The 24560-nt window shown below is 35.1% G+C and overlaps 1 protein-coding gene across 3 annotated transcripts; it reads right to left on the minus strand.

Annotated features, from left to right (window-relative positions):
* Positions 1–93: 93 nt before the first annotated feature.
* On the minus strand, positions 94–24560 carry LOC105056267 (phosphatidylinositol 3-kinase, root isoform). 3 transcript variants are annotated; one of them, XM_010938405.4, is made up of 18 exons: positions 24375–24560; positions 23012–23108; positions 22756–22852; positions 17181–17339; positions 16849–17058; positions 15398–15576; positions 13304–13451; positions 10717–10812; positions 9702–9837; positions 7329–7444; positions 4879–5073; positions 4549–4719; positions 3826–3963; positions 3258–3412; positions 1913–2056; positions 769–916; positions 489–678; positions 94–261 (listed from the first exon to the last, which is right to left on the minus strand). In XM_010938405.4, exons 1-17 carry the CDS (start codon positions 24481–24483, stop codon positions 541–543), a joined length of 2436 nt encoding a protein of 811 aa, XP_010936707.1. In that variant the 5' UTR covers positions 24484–24560; the 3' UTR covers positions 94–261; positions 489–540. The 3 variants fall into 3 exon arrangements, with proteins under 3 accessions (XP_010936707.1, XP_010936705.1, XP_073103858.1); XM_010938403.4 differs by having other exon boundaries at positions 7323–7444; XM_073247757.1 differs by lacking the exon at positions 94–261 and having other exon boundaries at positions 619–678; positions 769–935; positions 7323–7444.

Genomic DNA, 24560 nt, shown 5'->3' on the forward strand with positions numbered 1-24560 from the left:
AAGGCTTTGATACACCTCCAAACATAATGCGATGAAAAGCTGAATGGCAGAGCTCCCAAACAAAAACATTTTAAGGCACAAAAAACCATGGACTAGCATAAAATCAGATGCATAAACCAGATTAACGCAGTAAGATACTATACAAAAGAATTGATATAATATTCATACAACGGACCCTTGCTACCTACCAATTCTAGAAATCATGTACAATATATACAGAACTGAGAAAAAATTGACAGAAACCTCCAGGAGGGGCCAGATCTGATAAAACAATGGAAAAGCCGAAAGTTATGAGAAAGACCTTGAAAACAGTAACAGAAATGTATCCAACTTAACAAAGAAATTAGCATACTAATAAATGACCTAGCATGATCCAGGTTAAAATAAAAACATGGCAAAAATACGACACATTAAAGACTTGTTAGGAAGAACAAGCAGACAAATTAGATAATCTAAACTAGAATGAACTGCTTGATGAGTAAACTTACTTTGCTTCAAGATATCTGTAAGTTGGTAATCCACCCAAAGAAAACAGTGACATCAACGCCAGTACTGAGCCCATCGATGAATGGTCTCGACCATTTGGGGAAACAACGCGCTAACACTCTCATTGATGAGATCCTGGAAGAAATGTATGGAATCTTCGTCGTCCAAATCCAACCGGAATTTCTCTTGAAGCTAGTCACATACAAGTTCCATTGTCACCTGATACATCTATAGAATTCATTGTTCTACTATCTTGACTGGAAACATAGACAGAAGAAATACCTTGAGAATGCCTTTCTCAGGGTCAGAAGCTATGTCAGGAATATTAGAACCCGCCATTAAATGAAAGAGGTTCAGTATAAGATTGCTGGACTTCCGCAAAATGTTGTATGCTTCACAACAATAAGATTTGAACCTGGTATAATATTGACTGCAGTGGAAACACCAGACTGAGCAAGCATTATAAATTGTAGAAGTCATATCACATGGTCATATGTACTAGAGCAAGCATGCTAGGCCCTTCATCGCGCACTAGCACTCAAAATCATACATAACATATGGAATGATTATACCACACTATATGATAGATAACCCCAAAAATATTGCCAAAGGCTACAATAATCTTGCAAAGAATACTCAGAAACACACTTGAGGTGCAAACAAACTCGACGAGTGTTACCGAAATTTCAAAGACATTTTTAAATATTCTGCCAATTTGTAAGAAAAATGAGGAAATTGTAGTTTTTAGAAATAGGTACATCACTCCCTCCCTACCAATATGGCAATATACAAAGAGGTAAACTAAATCTAGTTCATCAGCACCCTGAAGTTAAACCTGCAGTTCTCAACCACAATATTGCAAATTATATTAGTTTGCTTTCTACTGATGTTTTCCCGATCAATCTAGCTGTGGATCTCCATCTTTCGAGAATTTCTTTCTTGTTATATTCCAATACAGAGCTCATGCCTATACACTCTCCACATCATCAGAATCTCCAACCAAAACATCTCTCTCCCAATGAAGATCTCTTTGATCACCTTTCTGGCTATTATTTATGATGGTCTGGCATTTCTTATGTTTCCTCCAATCAATCATCATTCACCATGATATCTTCAAAGTAAAGTGTGGATGCCAATTTCCTAGATAGCATCATCTCTATTAGTCAGAATAGTTATTTATTTACACTAGTCTTGTTAGGCTCTGCTGGCAATGCCAAAATGCACTGGTTGTCTAAATACATAGATCAACCTCTAAATATAGTATAGAACTTGTAGATGTTAGTCAAAAGTGTTTATTATATTAATAAGATGAATCCTACTTGCTGATAATATCAGTGAAGCCTGCCCTACTAGGCAAAAAGGATGGGAACAGCTGAAAGAAGAAATGAATGCATGGTTATCATGAGACACCTAGTAAGGGATGTACCTTTCTGCTCCACCCATGGCCTCAACCATTTCTTTGCATAGTTTCATGGGAGGAGGAAATGGCTTGGGATCACGACCCAAGATGAAGCCAAAATCAACATGGAAGAGGCGCCCATCATCTCTAAGAAGGAGGTTATCCAGATGCCTGTAAACCAAGATTAATAATTTACTACAATATCTTCCAGAAATGCAATAAATGCAATATTGCCTTACTTACAGTAATATATATACACAAAAAGATGCAGAGCGTAGCATCAGGATAATAAATTTATTCAAAGGATCCAAGCTAAAAAAGGATATAGTCAGAAATAAGAGGTCAATAAGAAACTCCTTAATGATGAGAAACTGGGTTAACATGATTAACAAGCTTTAAGAGATCCTTGAAGTAAAGGAAGATGTCAAATGATTGCAGGTATATGTTATAAAAGCCAAACTATCAAGTATGGAGCTATGACAACATGGTACATTTATTGGAAAGAAATATTTAACTATGACAATAACAATAAAATTTCCCCTGTTGCATAGTCAAACGATAGAAATTTGCATAGATTAGAAGAATCTATGTAATTTTTTTTAAAATTGAGATGGAGATGCATAATTAATGCAGCAAGGCCATGTATACAATTTCACAACGTGTTACAAGACTACAAGCAGTTGTGATGGCAAAGAAAAATTGCATACGAAATCACCTACACCCAGGGGAGTTGGTACCAAGCCTGTATCTTTTTGAACTTGTCATAGGTGAAGGTCTAAATAGGCAAGACAAGCGTAGAAAAGATGAAAACATCAAGGTACACACGGTAAAATTGAGATGGTTTATGCCAAAGAAAAAGCTTAAGAATTGAACTAATTGATCATTAAGTGGTGAAGAACCAACTAGGATTGGTAATAGGAATGTGCACAAAATCTAAGAGGGGTCCCATAAGGAGAAAGTTTTGTATTTTCGTAAAAAGGCTGAGAAGATATAGGAAATACCAAACATCACATAAATGGTAGTTGAGGAAGAATTTGGAAAATTTGCAATTGATGGCAAACGCAACCTCTTAAAGGAGTCCTTAGCAAAGAAAAATTCACAAAGACAACTCCAAGGTAGTTGATGTCAATGCCTATGTTACCATAAGAAGGCATCTTTTACATTAAAAAATCAAAAAATGCAATAAAATAAAATTAGTTCTAATGTAGTGCCTGTAGTTGCACAGTCTATCATGTTCTTTATTTATTATCATGAATTTCATATGAAGATGCAAGTCCTTCAATATAAGTGGTAAATTAGTCACAATACGATTAATGGAAAACAAATGTTAACTAGAACATATAACGCTACAGAGAAAAAATGGAAGGCCTACCTGTCTCCTATTCCCAATATGTATGTGATAACAGAGTAGCCAGCACAGCTCTTTATAAATGTTTCAAGACATTGAGCCGTAATACCAAATGGTCCATCTTCATCAGGATGGAACTTCTGCAGATAGTTCACAATACTACGGTGCTCTGATAGGATCTGAAACAAAAATTTACTGGTCAATGCCAGGTGTAACATCATAGATGCAGGACGGTGATCTTTTTATTGAAGGTTAAAAAAACTGTTTTGTTGGTAAAAAGGCAAATAATAAAGCTAACCATAAATCTAAACGAAAAATTACCCTAGCAGTCTGATAGCTGGTATAACTATACTTTAATTATCTTAGACCGAGTGCTGCACTATAATAAGAATTATGCACAAGGTACAGCTGTCATGGTCAAAAAATTTTCTGTCCATATAACTGACAAGTTGCCATGATAAACTCAAAGAGCATAGACTCAAATAATTGTTGTTCACAATGTACAACCGTTGGTCATGGAATTTTCCAAGACCATATAAATGACAATTTGCCATGGGAATCAGCTATCATCCTGCAAGGATTTCACAGTTACCTGTGCTAGAGAGCTGGATGGAATAAACTCCACCATCCCTTCATCTTGCCCGGTTGCAAGCACTCTATATGGAGTTAATTGTAAGTCAAGATTCTCAAGCTTAAGCAACCGGTCCATTAGAGTAACCATTTGAATCACCTACAGAAACAGAGCTTAATCAGAGTCACAGAATAAATATCATTTCTCCCAGAGCAGAAGCAACATGACATGAATGTGGCTGTGTTAACTATGCAACTAATGCATAAGAAAAATGAATAAAGAAGCAGCATTGTTACAACCACAGCTCAAGAATACATGCCATTTAGAACGTATGATACCTACAAAGCGCATGCAAATGCAAGCTGTTCATTATAGCTGCAATTTAGTATGCCTATCAAAAAATTCCTATTGGTAATAAAGATCCTGGAGATCAAATTAACTGTATAAAATTCCTACAGCATAGAGTGGAAACTCTACAGCCAGATATCATTGAAACAATAAAAAACAATAAAATATCATGTATAAGTTATACAAAAATGGCAATTTAGTACAAGTTATTAAAAAACAATAAAACATCATTGAAACTCTAGCATCCTGCAGGAGTACATCTGCCAGCCTCAAATCTCATCAGTATATAGACCAAAGAAGAGCAGCATGAAAGTTTGAACAATCAAAATGTATGTAAATCCGAAGAGCAACAACTTCAGTTTAACCATTTTGTAACAGTAATAATTCAGCACTTACCAACTGATCCTGTCGGAGGTCATCTCCCTTCTTAAAAATCAATTTACAAGTCCCGCCACTTGCTGTTCGAAATGTTAGGCGAAGAGGATGCAATGCACTTTTAAAGATTGATGACTCTGATGGCACAATCCCGGTTATGAGTACGCTAGGTGCTAGAGGTAATCGAATTGGCTGAGAAAGATTAGCAACAAACAGAAAACATTCAAGTTAGAAAAAAGGGAAAAAAACATAAACAACCGAAAAGGAGATAAGATCATGTTGAAATGGCCAGCCACATAGCCACCAACTTGGAAAAAAAATGCAATGATGGATACGAGACAAAACAAGTACCTCTTCAAAATAGGTAAGCTCACTAAGAAGTCCAGAAAGAAGTTGCCTTAATTTTTCAATTTTCTTTTGTGTTCCACCACGCACATTTCTTACATCTCTCATAATAGAACACAACTGGGCTGTCAATTCTGTCTGACGCACTAAACTGTGCCACAATTTAAACCCATCTTCATCTCCATTCTCACCAGCTTCCATCTATTCAAAAGAAAAATTGTAAAAACTTTCAGATTCAAGAATTGAAAGTACAAAGCAGCAGAATTGTTGGTAGAAAAATTTTTCTGGTCTGTTAAACTGCATCACTCTTGATAGGAAATAGTTTTGATCAATTGATCTAAAAGAACATAAAGATTTAGAATGATAAACTGCTATAAAAATTAAACTCTTTTAGGGCGAGTAAAACCACCAAGACTGCTTTACCAAATAGGAAACCAAAAGACCAACCAAGAGATAGCGTGTGAACATGGTTGCTAATGAACCATTAAAGATATCCTATTCCCAGCTATCAAATTTCACCTCAAAAGTTACAATACATTTGTTGCTCTTACCTCAGTGTCTCCATTTTGAATACCAAAAGGTAGGCCACATGTGCCAATCGTTTGCTGCATAGATTTTCCCCTATGCCTTTGGCTAACCTTCCCCCATAACTCCCTGCTGAATTTAGAGAGAAGGAATACTGCATTTGCATTATTGTATATGGATACCCCTATTGTGTTTTCTAGGCTCTCAGCACATACCACAAGCTGATTTTAGAGAAAAGGACCAAAAGCATTTCATTGGGCTCTATGACCAACATCCCAGATGTAACAGTCAGAAGAAATACTAGCCAAATGAGATCGATAAGGATCAAAAACTACATCTTCCACTTAATGAACTGGGAACTCCATAGCGTCACCCTAATGCATGACAATTTTCAAAGGAATATGAATGAATTTCCTTAATTACAATGATAGGAAGATAATAGTACATATGCTGTGAATGCATCATAAATCCAAGGCTGTATAAATATTTTTGTAATTCAGAGGACAATTCGCGAAAGCTGAGGCTGATGGAGTAAAGTGCAATTAAGTAATTTTCAAGACACCAAGTGCAAGAAAATCAAATTATTCTCACAAAGCAATTGCAGCACCACCATTAACCAAAACACTGAATAATTTATGCAAGGCAACATAAAGAGTCAACAAAGGTTAAGAACATAATGATCTGTATATATATATACACATACAAATATATGAGCCAGGTTAGAATTAAGTCAGATTTAGACTCAGATCCGGTTAGATTAAAACTCTATAATAGAAGTCCTACATTAATGATCCAAGCTGTTGAATGTGATCTACTACCTCAAAATTGTTTGCACGGAAAGGGGATTACTTCATCATCATCTCAGATGCGGCTAATTGACTGATGATCTTATCAACAAAAAATCATATGATTTGGGAACCTCTACCCTATGCATCTAGTCAAAAATTGGACAGCCTAAATAAAATTGAATTAGATGTATTTTTCTGATTACTTGATGCATAGGCTAGAGATTTTCAAATCATATATATATATATATATATATATTTGTGCAAGTAGTTTTAAGGTAGTAGATTACATCCAACGGCTTGGATCATTGATATAAAACCCCCATTGTCCAATTTTGACTTAACCGGATCTGAGCCCAAATCCGATCGATCTTATCAAGTTTGGCCCTATATGTGTGTGTATATGTGTCTATCTGTATGTATGTATGTACAGAGAGAGAGAGATAGACTAGATCCAATTTGGACTAAGATCTGATTAAGTCAAAACTCTATAATAGGAGTCCTACATCGATGATCTAAGCCGTTGGATGTAATCTACTACCTCAAAATTACTTGCATACAAAAAATCATATGATTTAGAGATCCTTGTGCATCAAGTAGTCAAAAATTAGACAACCTAAATAAAATTAAATTAGATGAATTTTTTGATCACTTGATGCATTTTCAAATCATATGATTTTGAAAATGCAACTAATTATGAGATAGTAGATCATATCCAACGGTTTGAATCGTTGATGTAAGATCCCCATTGTCTAGTTTTGACCTGACTGGATCTGAGCCCAAATCTAGTTGACGTTACCCCAGCCTGCTCTCATATATATATATATATATATATATATATATATATATATATATATGACACAAACACACATATATATACACATATAGACACACACATATGTATATATATACATATATATATACACACACAGACACACATATATACATACATACATACGTACATATATACATATACATATGGATGCATGTATCTATATATATATATATAGAGAGAGAGAGTATATATATGTGTGTGTGTGTGCGCTTGCGTGCGTGCATGCGTATCAAAGTCACATCAAGTCTGGTTCAACAAAGTGATATAAGCACTTAACTAACATCGTAAGTAAAAAATGAACATACTTTTACCATATTATCTTCTAGCATGTCATAGGTGCAATAAAAACGCTTTGCATATGTAGGATCATGAAGCTCCACAGCTACGTACCAACGAAGGAAGCTAGCTATCTCAATATTTGATAATGCTGCAAAATTTGAAAAATGATTGATCAAAATAAATTAATGCAAGTTTCTTTATCCATAGTTTTACACACACAAAAAAAATGAAGGAAGATTAACTAATGAATATCAAGCTCCTTCTTAGCCTTAGGGTTATTCACAATAAAAAAACAAAATCTGTATACCAATATGCCAAATACAGAAGAACAAAGTTGTAGATGCACAAAAATGTTTTTGGCCAACAAAATAAGTGCATGAAAGAAGAAAATTGGAGATTGATAATATTTGAGCAAAATCAACAACTCGAATTCTGGGGAGGAAATTGAAACCTGTGTTGGCAATAAGGTTCCCCCCTTAAGATGAAGAGGTACAATTTCTTAAAAAAAAAAAAAGAGTGATACACTATAATGAATCTAAGGGCAACCACTAGAAACGAAAGAAAGTCTCACAAGTGACAAAACATAAAGAGCAGTCTGAATGCAAAAAAATACAAAAGTTGTTCAAAAATAATTTAAAGAACACCTTATCCAATCGATATGGAGCAGTCTTTGTTGGATTGAAAAATAACCTATCAAAGTTCAAGAACATTTTGCAACTACCATGTTGATGTGAGGAGCCAACCTCATACCAAAGGCAACCCTGGGCAAATATATAGGACCTTCCAACACACGTAGAAGGCTGAATGGCAAAATAAGAAAACTGCCTTATGAAGTACAAGATTAGACCTCATACAGATATGATGCAAGCTTCCAAAATTACACAAGTTTGATACTTGGGACGAGTACAAATAAGAGGGAGAATGCATGTTTCATATCAAAAACCATGTGCAACTTCTGGCGAGTATACTAAGGTAAGGTCAGTCAAGACAAAAACCTATAGAAGTGCCTAGAACACACTACAATTGCAAAAATGTATGGATGCTGAGTTCAGCAGTAATGAAATCACAAGGAACAGAGTTACCAAGAATCATTGAAGTGTGGCATCAACTGAAAATTTAGTGAGAAGAAACCATTTTTAAATAGTTAAGATGCAAGGCAATGTGGAGCATGGTACGCTGTACCTATCGGTATCAATGCAGCATCTCATACCATATTAGTACCAAATCAGTACACAGTAAGGGATCGTACCGAGTGTCGGTAGGGAGATGACACCAGCAAGGAATCTTAAATACATGCTGAATTGAGGGTCAGTTCCACATGAAGTAGGGAGATATTTTGGAAAAGCAGGGTAGTTTGGAAGAAAACTTCAACTGAAATTCAGAGGAAGTGATTTGTAAAAGACATTCTCTTTTGACAAGTCTTGAACCAACAGCAAATGTTGGTCCCATATAGCTGCTACCCACAAATTAATGCCATGACTCATTGCTTATCTTTACAAAACCTTACTTCTTAGGAATAAGTGAAAGGTTGGGTGCTTTTTTGCCATATAAATCATCAATATTCTCCAATGACATAATAGGAAACACATCATCATATAGTTGAATTTTTATAATCGTTGACAGCAATATATCTGGACATGAGATGACCAAATACCCAAAATTAGGGGGAGCAACAGGTCAGATTTGGTCAGGTTCATGTCAGGCTTAAACATACATACTTTTAAGAAAATTGCCAACCTAAACCCGACCAGCTCAATTGATGGGTCAAAAATCCAAACTCAAATCTGATCTGTTTATCAAAGCAGTACCCTGACCCAACCTGTTTAACCTCTTTAATAAACAGGTTGGGTGAGGCTGGATCAGACGAGACACATTTAACTCAGAGTGACATAACTAACCCCATACCAACCTAGTTAGTCTATAAATCAACAAATCAATGTTAATCTATTAATTTCACATATAATTAACTTACTGTTCTATATAATATTTTATAAGCATAACTTCAACATATAATTTTATGAAAACAAGGTTAAATGGGTTAACAATAGGTCATTTTCAGGCTTGGGTTGTAATTTTGTCAACCAACCCAATTATTAAATGGATCAACTTGGTTAAAGTGTCTCAAGAGTTTGAATCAAAGCTCAACCCATTTACTGATTAGCTGTGTCAACCCATTTATGACCCAAACCTGATTATGTCCAACCCAAACCCATTAATGTTGTGTTCATTTTGCAGGAAATAATCTCTGAAATGGAACTTATCTTGGTTGAAGATTCAATAGCAGTAATAAGATCACAGCAGTAATGATGGTAAGGAAAATATGGCCATATCAAATTACAGACAGGAAATTAGTCTAAGCATCAAGTGGAATTTATTAATTGTTTTCAATAGGAAGAACAACATACATCGTTGAACAAGAAAAAGTGACAAGCGAGATTTATCAGATCTCTCAAACCGAAGAGCTTGTACCAGCTGAAGTAAATAGTACTGAAGTTCTTCATCACCAGCCCTTTCAAGAACACTTACAGCATATGCACGAACCTGTTTGGAGTAAATTGCAACATGAGACACACAGTAGAATGATGAATTTCCAAAACAAATTTTGTATAAGCAAATGAAACATGATAATTTAGGATGAATTGCTAAGATATCATTCCAAACTTTATCTTGTACTTGTCTTTCAAGAATAGGCATTACCAGGGTGTCAATATGCCTTTATCAATTATTATGACACCTTTTTAATCACGGAAAACTCTCCAGACTTGGTTACCCAAAGAGATGACAAACAAAACTTCACGTAGCCATGTCGAGTACAGGTTTTAAACAAAAAAAAAACACTCGGTGGGTGAATATGATGAACAAGCCCGTATTAAAACTTAGCAGGTGAAACCAACATATGTCCCAGCCTCCCAAGAAGTCCAAAAAAACTTGACTGGTGATCAAACCACTTTTCAACATGAAGAATATTTAGTCAATCATTAGAAGATCAGATCATATTAAATTCTAAACTTATGGTCATAATTTGTAATAATTATCCTTTAACTATAGACAAGAAGAATCAACTCTGTTACAGAATCTACTAAGATGGCTCGCTAAAACCTGCCTGGGATGCCAATTCAGAGAAAAATAGGCCAATTTGATTGGCTTGGACAAGGTTTTAAGACCATGTGGGCCAATTTGTCAACCGGTCCAACAAGGAAGCCAGTTTACTGATTGAATCAGCCAGACCTGTCCATATCTGATAAAACTGACACAATCTAGAAGATATTAAGTGAACAAAGTTTAAATACCGTACTTGCTATTGGCACCACAGCACTCCAGGTTTCCATCTTATAGTTTATATGATGTTCCAACAGTAGCACATGCCATCCATGTAAAAAACATGTGTGTACAGTGTGTAAAAATTGTTCTTATACTCACATCTTCACTCTCGAAAACCGGAGACAAAAGTTCCAATGCATCAGCTACATCAATGGTTTCCCACCTCCCCATTAAATCAATTGCTTGTTTTGCTTCCTATACAAAATTTTAACATGAATCAAACTAGCAAAGAAATATTGCAAGAACGAATATATTAGAAATATAAAGCAAGTAATGGCATTGGAGGCTGCAAGCACATGAAACCAGCCCTCGGAAATTGCTATCAAATCTTATCCTGAAGTCTCATAAATTCCAAAACAATGACCAAAAAAGCGTTGGAAAGACTTGTCAATAAGATGAAATGCATGTCCAATTATAAGGCTTTACGGAAGTTGTAGATGTTAACTCAAAAGCACAATAAATAAGAAAAGAATCAAACTAAGACAAATTTGAGGGCTCATTCAATAAGCTGCAACTGGAACTGTCTAGGTAGATGTAGCTACTTGTGTTTATAATTACCATACAAAATAATATACTATTACTTTACATCGTTATTAGAGCATGCATTAAAATATATTACAACATATAACAACATACCTGAAATATGATATAATAAAAGATAATAGCATTATGACAATAATGATCTAATAGAACCAAGGTCTGCAACTTTGAGACCAAACCCTATACTAATACCATGCTGATATAATGCCGGTACACCCGATACACGTGTCGGTTCAGCATACTAAGACTCGATATGCCCCTCATACTGAGTGTCAACTCAGTACCAGTACCATATGGTATGCCCGATATGGAACGATATGCACTAGTATGGTGAACCTTGAATACAGCATTATAGTATTATACTAAGTCACTAACAATGTGTTAAAATAATGTCATAACATTTATCTTATCCATAAGCATAAATCACATTGTTAATCTCATAAAACAATAATATATTTATATTAATATTATATTACATGTGATACAACATAAGCATTATATAGTATATCATTTATTATATGACTATATTACATTATTATATACCATTACCTATATAATTATAATAGATCAAAGCATACATGATAACATAACAACAACAACAATAATAACAGTAGTAGTAGTAGTAGTGCTATATGCTATTTAAATAACATTAGAATATTATCCATGTATTGAAGGTATTTAATATATTATGTAATTATATATGGTTGTTTGACAATTAAAATAGTAATACTAGTTTAACATCATAAAATGTTATATTAATAATGCTGTAATATTGTTAATAATATTATCATACCATGTAATCTAATATATTATAACATGGACTAATTCTCATTAATTTGATGTAATAAATCTCATATACCCAACAACTAAAGTTTGACATGGTCATTTTGGCCATACTTCAAAATGTCGCATACTTGCACATGGACCAAAAAAATATAGACTAGAAGTTGGATGTTAAACTACGTGAAACCAAAGAGTGGATTTGAGTCAATTACAGTAAATAGAGGTGCAATAGATTCAATTCCAGGTAAAGCCTGTATGTTATGGTTTATCCATTATGGATTTTGAGGCACGGCGATACTACTACCCTGGATCTTCAACTTACAGCTTTGGATCAGAAAATTGATAGGAAATGCCACATCACCTCAACAATGACATGTACATCAATATATGAACATGCTTAACATGTCTGTCACAGGCAAGACATAAGACCACAGCTTTACACAATTACAGGTACAGCCCGTATGTTATGAAGCATCCACTATGTATCTTGAGGCCTGACAAAATTACTACCTGGATCTTCAAGTTAAAGTTCTGGACCAGAAAACTGACAGGAAATGCCATATCATGCAACAATGACATGTACATCGATATGTGAAGGTGCTTGACATGTTTATCACAGGCAAGACAAAGACTACAGCTTCCTTAGGAAAGATAATACAATTTGAAGCAAAATAGTCCATAGTCGCTACTATCCCAAAAAGTGAGCAACTCTTTTCCATTTTACTCTCTCTTTCTCTCTCATTCCCACTATTTTTTAAGAAATAATGAGGTGAGCTATTGCACCTAAGAGTTTTGATGTACACAATATTTGTTCTAGTCAAAGACAAAGGGTAATTAACAATTCTGCATGAAAAGCAACATCTGTTTGATGCACATGTGGTGCAAGCAAGCAAGTGTGCATGCGTGCGCGTGCAAGAGAGAGAGAGATTTTAGGATGCCCATAGGATAAAGCTTTTGATAATATAAACTGCTTGAGGAAAACTTTGACAATTGACATAGTAGAATTTCACTAGAATGAGAAAACCACATACAGGAAATTATCAGAAGTGGCAAGATAATCAGTTCCTGCTCCTGAATTAACATTGAATTATCCAATCATTCCTTTTTGTTTTAATAAATGCCAGAGCAATATTACTAACAGAGGTACAAATTAACCATCTTCCAAAACTTGGGAGAAAATGAATCTAACTGTATATCTTCAGTTAACCAAAATGACTGACTACAAGATGACAATGTCAAGATAAAATACTAGAATGACATAAAAGGATCATGTGTATATACGTGCAAAGGCTTCCTGCAAGAAAGAAAGAAAGGAAGGAAGACTTCCCATTATAAGTTATGAGTAGAATATAGAGATGCTAACCTGAACATCAGTCCATTCAACACAACGGAGAAATTTAGTCAGGGCCCTCTTCTCTGACATCAAAGAGAAACGGAATTTCCATAACAATTGCCTCTCATCACCATTCAGAGTGCGCGTTGGAGGGTACTTAAGGATACTCTGTATTGACCTGAAATTATAAGATTTAAAAATAAACAATTACATAGCTTTCTAAGCAGAGGAAAATAAATTAGCTGAATGTATAAACAAGGCTATGCATACCAACATACATACAAAATGCATAGGGATGGATTCAATGTTCTTATTTCCTCTGGCAGAGTTATTGACTTCCTGAGGTGATGTCATCATGGAAAATGGATGAAAATGCATGGGTCATTTGCATCAATGGTCAAACCATTCACTGCTATACAAGTCATGTAGAAACTAGAATGCCTAGTAAATCAAATTATTTTGGAACCTCTTATCCATGAACCAAGTGGTCACAAGATGAATGGTGTTTAAATAACAAGATAACCATAGAACAGTTGGAAAGCATCTAAATATGTTTCAAGATATAGCAATGCAATTGATAATGTGGACTATGATTTATGTTGTGCACAATGCAAATTTGCATGAATAAGCATGCAAAAACAATTTTGTCAAATCTATTGTAGTGGAGACAGCTTTACAGCCACTGATGTGCATCCAGATTGGTGCCCACAAGTTAGTGTTTTTTTGGAGTGATAAGGATTGGAATATGAAAAGATCTAAAAGGTAATGAAGGCACTAATGCTGAATGTGCATCTATGGTTAAAAACTGATAACTCCACCAAAGGGCTCATTGTGCAAGCACCTATGCATGTTCATGCACATATCATGCAATCAGCTTTTTCCCTAAGTTTCAAAGCAACAGGAAAAGGATCATGGTACCCGAAACATCATTCCTATTCACCATCTCAAACTATCAGTATTAGCAGCAACACTATTATGACATTTTATCCCCATGACAAAACATAGAACTCAATTTCCCTAATCATTGACCATACATATTTTGCCATCTTGAACAACTTTTAAGCCTCCCCAAAAAAAAACAAAAAAGCAAAGTAAAATAGAATCCTTTGTGCCCTCCTTAAGTAACATAAAAAAGCATGAGGTATATGGTAATCAAATCAGCAAGAAGGTTAACGCCAGTAAGATGAGGGATATACTAACATAAATGCATGTGCATGTGTGTTCCTGTTCACATCAATAAACCATCATCATACATATTATATCACATCCTCCCTAGCTCAGGAACATTTTTGAATTTCTATCTTCCATATGCCATGACAATCCAAAATTTTAGATATTCAGTATTTATTTATTTTTAAATAACTCTCCTATTGGTTATTTACAAAAAAAAAGCGAGAGTAATAATTATGTCAACAAGTTGAATACGAATGAGGGCAAGGATTAAGCCATCACCATACAAGCTTGTGATATACTCCCAATCAAGAGCATTTTTTTGTAAATTGCTCGCTTCCGTATACCATAAAGCATTTACTTAATTATTATTTATTTACTTTCAAAGTTTCTCCTGTTTGTTTACGCTACTTACAGTTCTGACCCAACCACTATGGGATAATTAAGATGCCCTCAGAAACTGCTCGGCTAATTTACTGGTAATTCATATTGTTAGAAGCAATCTACAGTTTCACCCTCCAGGATATTAGATTTTTAAACTTCATTAACATAAATACTCTCATTACGTCCAAGAAATAGCTGTATCAAATTTTAGGATCCAGATTTGCTACATGTTTAACTTAATGTTAGAAACAATAAGAAGCAAGGATTTTATCAATGCATACCAGTTGCACTAACTGCACTGTATGTAACAGTACTATTATGGCCTTGGTTAAAGTACCATACTAATCCATGGTATGCATCTTGTTTTTGTTGTTTTGGTGCCAATAGATGTACAATGAGTCAGTACAGATGGTATTGTACCAGTCTGAATAGCACCAGTGACCCTCACAAGATAAGCAAAAAAATAGAAAAAGAGAAGGCATGCCTTAAATGGAAAGTACTTACACAATACTTAGCTATAGATATATGGATACTGCAAAATACAATAGAAGGATTGCACTTTGAACTCACTTCCTTTCATTAGAACTTGGTTTTAGATCTCTATCAATTATCCCACGAGTCAAGCTCCTTGCAAGCTTTAATTGCTTGAGTTCTGAAGGATTCTTTCTTCCGACTTCAGGATCCCATATGGTAACCAGCTCATTTGTTGATGATACAGGAGACGGTGCATAAAAATTTGCTCCAGACTCCTACATACCGAACAGAAAAATTAAATTACACCCAAATGTTAGCAATAAGATTTAAGTTCTCTGCATATATCAACCTAGCAGCAGCTCTAAATAGGCAATGCTAATCTCTCATAGATGGAGTTAGCATGAAATAAATCTAAGGCATCACCATAATAGAGAAGAATGAATGATTCTAAACATTCCCTAGTCATTAGATGTCACCACAATCTTATAAAGCCAAAAATGACCCATATAACTGAGAGTAGTTATAGCAGAGTTGTTTAAACAAGACAAGTCTTTCTAACCGCATAGTCACTAATTTAAGCACCAATCATCCAATGAAAATATTGAAAAAAACCAAATTGCAATTAAAATAAAAACATGTAATGTTGAAGAATATCAACAAATATATCAACTTCAATTATGGAAGCAAGTATGCATTACAACCAAGAACCAACTTAAAAATGAACTAATCATTTCTCAATTTTATAAAAAAAAAAACAATATTCAACATAGCAAGTACTGCGACTTCCTTGGAACTCATGAAATCAAGAGAAAAGATCTACCCATCTTTCTACATTTTCCATTTCTTGCTTGTCCCCTTGCCAACCATCAACATGCATCTAACTGAATGTGATATTGTCATTTAGAAGTTATACAATGTTGCTCTAGAAACATATAGAATTGGCATCAACCACCAATAAGGAAATAATAATTTTTGCTTTATATAATGAATAAACTAGTCTTGGCATAACAAGGCCCAATCTCAATCCAACATTGTCAGCTTATTTGAAACTAAATTATTTAGCCAAAATTAATGTATATAGAGGGTCTTCAAGCTAAATATTTAGCAAACCTAAAATACAAGTTTTTGAGCATCACATGTGTGATTTTCCAAGCAAAGTTATTAATACAATAGATTTAGATGTTCTAACCAATATAACGTACTTTGAATTGATATCAATTCTTTTTGACTGATTTTATTTTTCTTTGTTGTTTTATTCTTCTTGATTTTAACTGACAATTTAGAATTTCTTAATAGCCTTTTCTTCAATTGAAATTATCAAAACTGGATTAAAACAACTGAAACTGCTGAAAATGTAACTTATATTTGGTTCAACCAAACCAAGACCAATTTCTCAGACTTGGAAGCAAATAATAGTCCAGACTACACCTTTAATGCAGAACCAGAAACTAATCTATTAAAATATAAGAAAAAACTGTTTTTTTTTTTTTTTTAATTCTATATAGCAGATACAACTCAAATAGAGTTCTTGATAGAGGTAATATAACCTGGAAAACAACTCTGTGCTCAAAACTGCAAAAGTCAACAACCAGGCTGAGGTGAGAATTGTCACTTCTACTGCTTTCTTTTTCCTTAATTTTCTCCACAGCTTCAAATGTGAGACGATCCAACCAATCGATACGCTGTATCTGCCCCCTCTCATACTTGTTTACAAGCCTCTCCAGACGCTCTATTTCCCCTCGCTCATGCTTAGGAACCTGTCAATTTAATACATTTAAAAAAACATTCAATTCTGCAACCAATTGTGCAAAATAAATAAGCCAAACAGGAAAGATATGGATGCAGTTTGGAAGGATTCATATAAGGGCCTCTCATAAACCTTTCCAGGTGTAGTGGTTGGGATCGTTCCATCTGCTTCTTTTCCAGGCCAAAGTCGAAGCTTTTGCCTTCCTGCTTTTAGTTGCTTTTTGCTATTAAAAAGAAAAACAGTTGCTCCACCAACTAAACCATCACCATTACCACATGAGACATCCCACACCTACAATGCCCAAAGAGAAATATTAAATGTAGGCTTAAAATGAAGCTACATTTCAGACAGGGTAGCCAATCATAAAAGTGGACTGTTCTAGCAAAAAGAATGCATTCGTAGATTATAGGTAGGATCATGATCGGCGGAACCATCCCGAACCTTCTGGTTCAAGGCATACCGAACCATACCGGCAATCGACCGGGATGGTCCTAAACCTCTCTCTCTTCCCCCTCCTCACCGGCCCTCTAGTAGGCGCAGTGGCCTCCAGAAGACCTCTCCCTCTCCTCACTTTTTTTATCTCTGTTCTTCTCCCTCTGCCTTGCGGCGTCGGTTTGAGCTGGTACGAAACAATATGGGGGCATACCGAACCATGCTGCCAGCTAACCCATTCGGGCCTCGATACCGCCACAGCAAACCTTAGGCAAGATCTTTTTTTATAAAAAATTTAGATTGAACAAATCTCTTTACAATTGATAAGAGACAAAACAACAATGGTTTTTACAGTCAAGGTTGATGCAGAACAATGCAATGGATTGCAGAGATGTCTTAGTAGCAAGTGTCATGGAGCTGTTGACAAGGATTTTCAATCACAAGATCATGAAGTTTGTACTCACAAATATCATCACAAGCAAGCATGCTTTTTGACACATCTTACATGCTGCCACCCCCTCAACCTTACTATCAAATAATATTCCAAAACAAAGATGCCCCACTCCCCAGCATGAGAATAAAGAACCTTGATGGCATCAAGACATTGACACGGCATAAATTATAAGTTCATCCTCTTGAAGAGCTTCAAATACATCATATGGTTTAAATCTAACAAGCTGAAAACAATAAACAATTCTTAAGAAGTAATTCTTGTTGCAAATACTGTTCCCACTTCCCACAGACAACAATTTTTTTCCTCACAAAGCTTTAATTAATCTTTACTCTAAATGCACAGATCTGAACATTAACTTTCCCAAGGACAAACTTGAACAATAAAGCATGTAAGCAAATGGAATGATATCAAGTTCTAATAGTTGAATAACCTGAAATAGAAAATGCTTTATCAGTGTACAGCAATGTTGTCAAATCGGGATTTGACTCGTGAATCACCCATGCCTTAATTCGAATTGTGACTCGAATCATAAGATTCAGTAACAAAAAGCACAATCAAAATGTATACCTATCTATTAATCAATGAATACTCAAAAAGATGCCCAAAAAATATAGATAAGTTTAAAATACTAAGTTTAAAACATAAATTAAAAGTAAACATGAAGTATTACTAATTCACTATTCATTCAAAAAATTAAATAAAATCTTTAATCATCATAATCATCCCCAAGGCTAATGTCGTCATTGCCGCCGCCGCCGCCGCCGTCGTCATCATCTTTAAGCATAATCATCTTTTGATTCTCTTCTTCTTCCTCTTCTTCTTCATTACCTTCATCTTCTTCTATCACTTCAATATCTTCCTCAATAATCTTTTCTTTCCCTTTACCTTTATTATCAACATTTAAGTTTCTTGGTCCTACAAAAATATTTTAAAAACCAACAAAGCTAAATAAGAAAATAATGCAATTGTTTAATAAATTAAGAACTAAAAAAAAGAATTAGAAAATAATTTGCATACCTCTCTTCCTTGTTCTGTTATTAGGTTTTTCATCAACATCAAAACATTCATTTACATCCAACCAAGACATATCATCCGGTAAGCATGGCTCTTCTTACTCAGTTATCCACTCATCATCTGATTCCATATCTGATAAGTATATTGGATCATATGTCTCTCCCTTTTTTTGTCTTTTTTTTGTCTCATCTCAAGTTGAATATTATACTTGATAAACACCAAGGCATTCAATCTTTGTTGCTCCAAATGGTTCTTTTTTTTAGAATGAATATGTTCAAATGTGCTCTAATTTCTTTCACATCCAGTGGCACTACAAGTAAGACTTAGTACTCGAATTACTAGCCTTTGAAGTTCTTTGCTTTGTTCTCCAAAACTCTCCCACCATAGAGCGAGATAAATTAAATTTAAATTAGGCAAGTAAAAATGAATTCATAAAATTAAAATTATAATTATCTGGTTGTTTTTTATTTCTTGTTAATACCACCATGTCCATCCCAAATAAACTTTCGACCTTTTTAAATTTTTCAAGTTGTGAATTAATGATGACTCTTGTCTCAACATCTGGATACATCTTCTCAATTGTCTTGAACAATCCAATTTTTACTTCAGCATCGGGCATTAAAATTAGGATCATATTAAAACCTAAAGGTCAAGAATCAAAAAATATATTTAAATTTAAAATAATAAAATTTATTAATGGAATAATATAAATTAAAAAAGTGTGACTTACTTGGGATTAAAAAAATATGCTGCCGCATGGAGTGGTCTATGGAGTTGCAAATCCCAATGAATGTCAATTATCTCCCAAATACGATCATACCTCTTCTTAATATTGTTGAAATTTTTGCCAATTTGTTCCTTTGCTCTATCCATTGCTTCATAAATATAACCCATAACCGGTTTTACATCTCTATCAACAAGTCTCAACATTTTTACCAAAAGAAGGACACACTTCAAACAATATTTTGTAGCTTTCCAAAATCTTTTATCACTCGATACAATTTCTTGAACTTTTTTAGCCTCAAATTTGCATGCATAAGTGCTCCTTACCCATTCCTCTGAAGCAAACATAGCCCTTAAAGCAATCTTCCTGTCTAGTATGCTTCTTAAAGTGAGATAGGATGCTGCAAATCTAGTAACCGTCGGTCTTGTCAATTCCTTGTTCTTAGAATATTTTTTAAACAAACTAAGAACCCAAGTATGGCGGTAAATATAAACTATAATTTACCTTGCCTTGCCAAGTGTATTAAAAAAAATTAGAATGTTTCCAATGTCACTAAGTATTAAATCTAAACAATGGGCTGCATATAGAGACCAAAAAAGATGCTTTCTCTTTTCTTCTAAGAGTCTACGGGTGCCAACATAAGCAGAGGCACTATTTGTCACCACTTGAACTACATTTTTCTCTCCAATCTTCTCTACTAAGATGTCAAGCAATTCAAACAACTTATTTGAATCCTTATTAACATCAAAGGTATCCAATGATTTGAGGAACACCATCCCACTTGGACTATTCACAAGAAAATTAGTAATATACCGACTTTTTCTATCAGTCCAACCATCGGACATGATTGAACATCCCGTTTTCTTCACTCATCTTTATATTTTATCAAACATTCATTAACATTTTCTACCTCTTTCTTCAAGAAAGTAACTCTAGCTTCATGATAAGGGAGTTTCAATCCTCTCCCATACTCCCCAACAGATTTCATCATTTGAGCAAATAAAGAGCTTTTGACCAAATTGAATGCCAATGCATGTCCATATAGAAATCTACAAATATCTCAAACCACTGGTTCTCTTTTTTTTATCATTTCATTCATTGTCCGTTGTTTACATACATTTCTCCTTCCTTTCATTATAAATGAATCCATAGTTTCCTTCCTTATTTTTGCATTTGGCTCATCTACTTCAAAGTACTCAACATCATCATCCAAATTTTTCTCTATTTCTTCCCCCTCAACAAATTTTAAAAAAAATTCTGAATTTCTTCAGGAACTTGAGTATAAGGAGAAATATTGTTATGTGTACTCGCAAGATGATTTTTCATTCTATTCACTCCTCTCCAAAAACTCTTGTTACAATAATTGTATACAAGATGTAATCGATTTCCATCGCCCCCTTTGCCATCATCAAATTTTTTACAATGATTTCAAGTGGGATCCATAACTTTAGATTTTTTTCTAGGTGCCATTATTCAATAAAATAACAATACACAATTCCACTGTAAAATATGTAAGTTAATCCCTGTTAAAAAAATAAAAATTGTTAAAAAAATTATCAAAAAAAAACTTAATCTTACTGTTACTACTTACTACTATTTTCATTTATTTATTTTTTTGGGTGAGGATTTAAGTGGAAAAGTACTTATCTAAAGAAGGTGAGAACATCATTTTAAGTGGCTGTTGCCTGTTGGTGGCAACGGAACCAGAACGGGACCTCTCCAGTTCCCCTCTTGCCTCTTGGTTTCAAAGCTTCGAGAGGTCCAACTTAAAAAAAAAAGGAAGAGGGACCACAGCCCAGAGAGAGCTTCGGTCCGATAGGAAAAAAAAAAAAAGGGTTCGCAGATGGCATCGGGGAAGAGAAACAGAGGGTTTCGGGTGGCTTCGGGGAAGAGAAACAGAGGGATTCGGGCGACTTCGGGGAAGAAAAACAGGGGAGAAATAAAGAGATTGGGAAGTAGGCTTCGGTTCGATATTTAAAAAAAAAGAGCGTTGGGGTTTCGGGGCAGAAACAGAGAGATCGGGGAAGAAGAAGGCTTCGGTTTGATAAAAATAAAAAATAAAAAAGCTTTCGAAAAGAGAAACAGAGAGATCGAGGAAGAGAAATAAAGAAAGCAACGGAAAAAAGGAACCTACCGGATCTACGGCGAACTTACGGCGATGCTTCAAAGGCTTCAAGGCTTCCTTTTCCCCACGCGACCTCTTCCTCTTCTCGCCGTAGTCTTTGAAGGCTTGAAGCAGCCAGAGAAGACGGAGAAACAGTCAAATAGAAGTTCAAAGGTGAGAAATCTCTTTGATTTGCTTGTGCGAATCAATTTTGAAAGCATATTTTTCCAAAATCTGATATCTATTTTGATTCCCTGGCTCTTCGATTTTCAAAACCGACAAATAACCACCATCGAAGCTTACCTTTTCCAACTCGATGGTATCGGATGATCCCTCGAGTCGCACGATTCAGCCGATGGACCGCGATTCAGGTGCGATTCTTTTCATTTTCCGATTCACTATTCCGGTTCGACTCGGCCATGCTGTGAATCATCACGAATCGTACGAGTCAACTCGTGACTCGTACGATTCTAAAAACAGAGTTGTACAGCATTCAGCCTTGTAAGCAGGTTTTACGTGACATTTTCTTCTAGTAAACACAATAGTAAATGCTTTAATCAAGTCTAAAAAGCGTATAACTATTGCAGACATTGTTCCAACATAGTGATTTTTTTATTAAAAAAAAAATCAGACAAGGTCTCCAATAGCATATATATCATAAATGCAGAGGATTGTTAACAGGCTTTCACATCACATATTTTAGAGCACGTAGCATGTCACGAAAAAGAAAGAACAACAACGGTTGCTGGACCAGTCTATGAGAAATGTTATTCAGTGTTCAGCATTAAAATTTACGGGCAGAAGTTTTACATGATAAAATTTTCTCTAGATGTACCAACTTCAAGTTATAGATATATAGATCCTCCAGAAGAATTCTACGTTTCTCACAACTAAACGACAAACTGCAGCATTAAAATATCAAAACTTCCCAATTCTAGAGTACTAGTAGAAGCATCCACAAAAGATCCTGATAACTTACTGTGAATGCAAGTTGTGCCTGAGAAGTTAAGTCTCGATACTTGGAACTCAATGTTATAAGCTCATTCCAGCAATATGGGTATCCTGAAGATTCCAGCCTGGCAAAAGTACAACCAAGAAGTGTTAGATCACGTGAACCTATAAGACCTCAAAAAGGTCAGAAAATAGCAAAGCCCTATAAAGTCCCAATGATTGTAATGATCAAATAACATATCCAACGAAGACTTGCTCATATGTTATCAGGAATAAAAGCAGACCTTGTTTTAGTGGACAACCCAAAGGGGGCCCCATCAATGTAAAGGGTGCATTCAACATGTAGCTCTGCATTTCTGTTCTCAGTGGACGTGTCAAGTTCTGTAGACCAGCACAAATCAAGAAAAAATATACACTCAAAACTAGAGTCAATAAAACTGAAAATTAGATTTTGTTGCTCTACTGATATATATAATCTATGTAGAACTGTTGCCTGGACTCTACTGCTACTGCAGCTCCCAGATATAATTATTTTCCTAAACTATCCAATCCTTCAAGCCAGAGAATGTTGGCCTACAAAATACTTCATCAATCAGGAGTTCGTCTCAACTTGGAATTCTCCAAGCGCATGAAAGAGTCACTCATTATGGTAACTGTTATAAATCAAACGAAAGGTTTTGACTTGACGGTGAAATGAAATCCCCATCGTCCTCACATGACTAAAGACGTGAGTAGGGTTCTCTTACCCATCAGTATAACAAATGATTAAGAACTACAATGCAATAGAGCGTCACCAAATTACGGCACATCAAACAAAAGATTACAATTTCGCAATCAAACAAAGTTGCATTAATCCTAGAACTATCAAAGATCTCAAAAATATTCCGCTCAGAATAACAGCAATGAGCTCCAAGCGCATGAAAGAGTCACTCATTATGGTAACTGTTATAAATCAAACGAAAGGTTTTGACTTGACGGTGAAATGACATCCCCATCGTCCTCACATGACTAAAGACGTGAGTAGGGTTCTCTTACCCATCAGTATAACAAATGATTAAGAACTACAATGCAATAGAGCGTCACCAAATTACGGCACATCAAACAAAAGATTACAATTTCGCAATCAAACAAAGTTGCATTAATCCTAGAACTATCAAAGATCTCAAAAATATTCCGCTCAGAATAACAGCAATGAGTAAGACTTAAAGCACATCAAAGAGGCACAAATAGCGTTAATAATGTAAAGTCGAGATTCCAACTTGACAATAGAACCAAGTCCCGCCCATCCTAAAAAGATTGAAGATTTCAATAACGAGTTAAAAAGAAATTCAGTGCGTCAAAGACGCACGCATCACGCGAACTCCAGTGAATCCAACAAAAGATTTCAACTAGGCAATGACACAAAATCCCTTTCATCCTAATCAGACCAAAAAAAAGGCCTAAAGCTGGTAAAGATCATTATAACAAGTGAAGTAAAATCAAAACCTAAAACCCGTGCATAGCAACAACAAAACCCTGGTCACTGGAAACAAGAAAGAGTGTGAGCAACATATTTCAATAACCATAATTTCAAGTGAAAGGAGGAGGAGGATAAAAAGGTGGAAACCCTAGATGGAAAGAGGAGAGAAAGAATCGATGCCAAATTACCGGATGAAGCTGGAGATTGCGGCAGGTTCCCTTCCAACCTCTCGATCCGGAAAGTAACTGGAAGATTTATATCGCAAGATAGGAAGAATCGGAACTCGTTTCCGGTCATCGCGATCGAACGGTCGAGTTACGGAGGGAGGAGCAGAGGGAAGGAGGAGAAGGCCATCTCTTTAAATACTTCAAGGC

This window comes from Elaeis guineensis, chromosome 13, assembly GCF_000442705.2.
Source record: "Elaeis guineensis isolate ETL-2024a chromosome 13, EG11, whole genome shotgun sequence".
Taxonomy (NCBI): domain Eukaryota; kingdom Viridiplantae; phylum Streptophyta; class Magnoliopsida; order Arecales; family Arecaceae; genus Elaeis; species Elaeis guineensis.